The 4,105-nt window shown below is 35.6% G+C and overlaps 1 protein-coding gene across 1 annotated transcript in view; it reads right to left on the bottom strand.

Moving 5' to 3' along the window:
- The window catches only part of LOC112154731 (insulin-like growth factor-binding protein 2-B), a gene marked incomplete in the record, with an annotated part of 16,770 nt that overhangs the window by 2,784 nt on the left and 9,881 nt on the right, over nucleotides 1–4,105 (bottom strand). Inside the window, 1 exon segment of the mRNA XM_024285866.2 lies at nucleotides 1,434–1,574. Within this exon segment, the coding sequence (XP_024141634.1) occupies nucleotides 1,434–1,574 (141 nt within the window).

Here is a 4,105-nt window from a genome sequence, read left to right as displayed (position 1 = left end):
AAAGAAAAAAAAACCACACAGTGACACCACTACACATTACCTGCGTTGGCGTATTTACAAAAACACCAGATCTTGTTTGGAACCCATAAAAAAACAGACATTTTGACAGCTAACTGTACCTCTTTAAGCTGTATTATCAATGAGCACAACCACAATGAATTCATCAATGAGATGTCCCTTTTTTAGGGTACTCTGTCATTTTATGAGGCTTTTAAGTACGCCATATAGTGCAGAAAGTGCACAAAGGTTTGAGAACAGGTTTCAATATATCCATCTGATCTCCATTTACATCGGTGAAACTAGAGGTTCAGTAAACCATTAAAATCCGTTTTCACACCTCGCACATAATCCTGATGGAAACTTGAACTTTATGGTCACTCCATGCACGTATCACAGGTCAGCTTTAGAGAGCCAGTCCTGCATAAATCTGAGCAAAACATAAAATGACTGTGTTTGATCTCCTGGGCCACATAAGAAGAATGTCAGGGTGACAACCCTAACAGATTTATAGGGTTTTTTTCAGGCTACACACATGACGGAAACGTATAGGTTTGTGTCTGCAGTGAATAAGACCCAATTCAGGAAGCAATTTCATCCACAAAAAAGATCAATACTGAAAACTTTATTTCAATTAATTTGTAACACTGTTGTAAACAAACATATGAATAGAACATTTTTAATGCATGACGATTACCTATGGTTGGAACTAAAATTTGTACACAATCATCTGCATAGACTTTTATGGTGCTGCTAGGCTGCAGGTACATTCCACAACTTGAAGCAAAGCACCCCCCATTCCTTAAACCACTAGAGGCTGGTTACAAGACCAAGGGATTTTCCAAAAGTTTACATCAGAAGTAAACCTTTTTGCTTGTCTTTTTGTTTTATATTTTATTTATACCAATTTCTCTTTTTTAATGACACATTTTTGAAAGCTAAAACAGGAAACAGGACAAAAGTTTCAAAAACTAAACCACCCACCTTGTTTCCACACAAGACACGTCTTCATTAACTTGTTGCAACAAAAATATGTTTTTGGTGAGACCCTTCACCCTACTCCCTGACTACAGCCACAAGGGGGCCCAAGTCTGGGTCTCACTGTGCTGGCCCCCAGCCCGTAAAAGATACAGGGTTGGGTTAGGAAGGGCATCCGGAGTAAAACTCTTTGCCAAACCACCTGTTCAAATCAGTGAAAGCTGATTTGCTTCTGAAGGGATAAGCCGAAAGGGGAAAACCAGCCTTCCAACAAAACATAAATGTTTATATCTTTAATGTTTTCAGTGGAGGGAATGACATCAACTCTCAACAAGATACAGGTTAAAGATCATTTTAAGTTTCTGCATTTTTAAAAAGAACAAAAAGATGACCTTAAAACAAGTTTTTGTTCCTTTTATTGTAGGCGATATGAGACCAGAATTGGGTTCAGCTCTCACCTGTTTGACGTTGTACAGTCCACGTCTGTCACAGTTTGGAAACTTGAGCCCATACAGGTCCTCCAGAGGCCCTCTGTTATCCTCAGAGGTAATCTTTGAGATCTCTTCTAAGACTTTGTTCAGCTCCTGAAGACAGGGACTCTGATATTAAAGAAAAAACATGTTTTAATGTCGTGGCAAAGGATTTATTAAAGACACACATCATTTTAGATGTAACTGAAGACAATAACAGTGAGAGGTGTCTTGGTTCATTCAAGGAAAGGTGTAGACATCAGAGTAATGCACTCCGTTTTCAATTTTGAAATAAAAAAAAACAAAAACAGTTGCAGTTCCTCAAAAGACCACAGGGAGCCGGTTTCAAAAGGATTCTCATTAATTACTTAGTTAAAAAGTCCAAATTTACACCTAAAATAAAAGTATTTACAGCCTGTTTACCCAAACTATTTTTTTTTAAATAATGTTCTTTGTTTTATCTGTCAATAATATAGGCTGAGTGTGTTTATGGGTGTCTCAGAACATTGTAATATAGTCCAGATTTACACTTTTAGATCCTGCCGTTGCTTCAAATAACACGTTTCTTACTATTTTTTTCCCTTTCTTTAAACAGTTTGTATTTGTTCTGAGTTATTAAGTTTCTTTAAAGGTGCTCCAAAATAAGGGAACTATTATTATCATTATTATTATTATTATTATTATTATTAATAATAATAATATAATCAGTTTTAGTAGAGCCATTCCCCTTCATGCTCAGTTTTCAGTTCAGGTGGGAGGGGTCACATAGTCCAGTTTTCATATACAGTCAATGTTCTATTAATTTGTGGTATTTATACTAACTTGGTTCCCCATCACAGCTCCTATAATTCTTCAAAATAAGGACACCTAATAAACTTTGATCAACATAGATTGAAGCTGTTGAGCTCTAAAATATGTTGCGTATCCTCTAAAACATCTACACCTTTGGATTTATTGATTGCACATTTGTAAACTGAAGAAGTTGTAGAGGCTACCACTTGTTTTTTTAGTGGTAAAGGAGAGCAGCTTCATGTAATGACACATGCATAATGGTGCTTGCCAAAAGCATGGATACCACAGGCTAGACCTGTGCTGGTGGAACACACTTCTGTGTTTCAGTATCATGGTCTGGATATCAGCTGCTGGTGGGATCAAAGAGGTCCAGTCTTATGATTACTTGGCTGAGGATGAGAGGACTTGGCACAAGGAAGCCCAGTCTGCCATGAAGCTTATCGTCCATCTGAACGTATGGATGAAATGTTCTCTCCCTCTCTGTCTGCTCCTCCTACCGTCACCCTTCTCACTTTCTCCTACAGCATTTGTGAGCATGATTTTCTTCACAAATTCACTAGGATGCCTGTATTTCGATTCTGGTTTTGTTCAAAAACAACAGAAAGTTTCTTTTTCTGAAAGAAGACTGTGATTTTTTACATTTTCCTTCAAAAATAAAAGCTGCCAAGTTAGATTTGAGGCAAATTCAAGACTAAACCAGCCTGACTTCAATTCTTAATTTGATTGAACACACTGACCAGTTTCTGCATATTTCTATACAAAGCTGTTCAGTCTCAGAATAAGTAGAATGAAGAGCGGTGCAGGTGGACTAATAAAGAACTCAGTGTGTACTGGAGTATATGTGAAACCCAACCTCCACTCCAACTCTAAAGTTCACGTTTTATTTAGAGTTTATGACATCACATGACCGCCCACTCAAGTGCATCCGTGCTTGACATCAGCCGTAGGTATTTCCTCTTTATTTACAGTCAGTGATTCCAGCTTAAAGAGAATTCTCTTCTTGTGATCCATAGACTCGTGCTTTTGAGTAGAGATGCTCAAAAGTCACTTTTTAACACTGCTATTATGAGTTCAATCTGAGGTATATAAGAACAGATCATATAATAGTTTATAATATATAATAGAAAAAAATCAAATCCAAGTTCCCACTTCTGCCTTTTGTATTTTTTTATGGTTGTGCTTTAATGCAAAAATAGTATGCAAAGCCTGATGGAACAGAAAGAAAAGAATCACCGATTTTTATTTTTTTTTTTTTTTGCACTATCACTCACACTCTTACGTCTTAGTGCAGGACAAAAGGCTTCATAAAAGCACAGGTAGGATGGAGGCCCTGAAATGCAATTCACATCATGTGTGTGAATTGCAAAACGGAAAATAATGATAATAATAATAAAATAATTTTATAAATCAAAACAAAATTCTCAAAAAGAAAACCAAAAAAACAACCCCCAAAACTTTTAAAAATAATAATAATAATTTCTAGACATCAAAATGAAATGAAACAAAATTTAAAAAAAAAGGAAAATAGAGGTACTATGGGACATCACTGATTGGATGTAATATAGTACATTTTAATTTTGAATAAAAGAGAAAGCAGAAGGATGTTTGAACTCTTGTAAAGAGTTGATTTATCACTCACCAAACTTTTGTGGTGAAACATTGTTGGAAGATATTGAAATGAACTTTATTCATATCACAAGGGGAAATTTTTTTGTTACAGCACCACAGAAGGCAAAAAAATGCATAAAAAACATCTATGAAATGTACCAAATACATAAGCAATTACAAGTAATAAATTAATAATACAGGATAATATATATACAATGACAACAGATCCATGTAAACTGACAAAATGACAATAACTTTCT

The sequence above is a fragment of the Oryzias melastigma genome, linkage group LG21 (assembly GCF_002922805.2).
Source record: "Oryzias melastigma strain HK-1 linkage group LG21, ASM292280v2, whole genome shotgun sequence".
Classification (NCBI taxonomy): Eukaryota; Metazoa; Chordata; class Actinopteri; order Beloniformes; family Adrianichthyidae; genus Oryzias; species Oryzias melastigma.
Note: the sequence above shows the minus strand (reverse complement) of the source record. Positions and strands in the feature narration are given on the sequence as shown.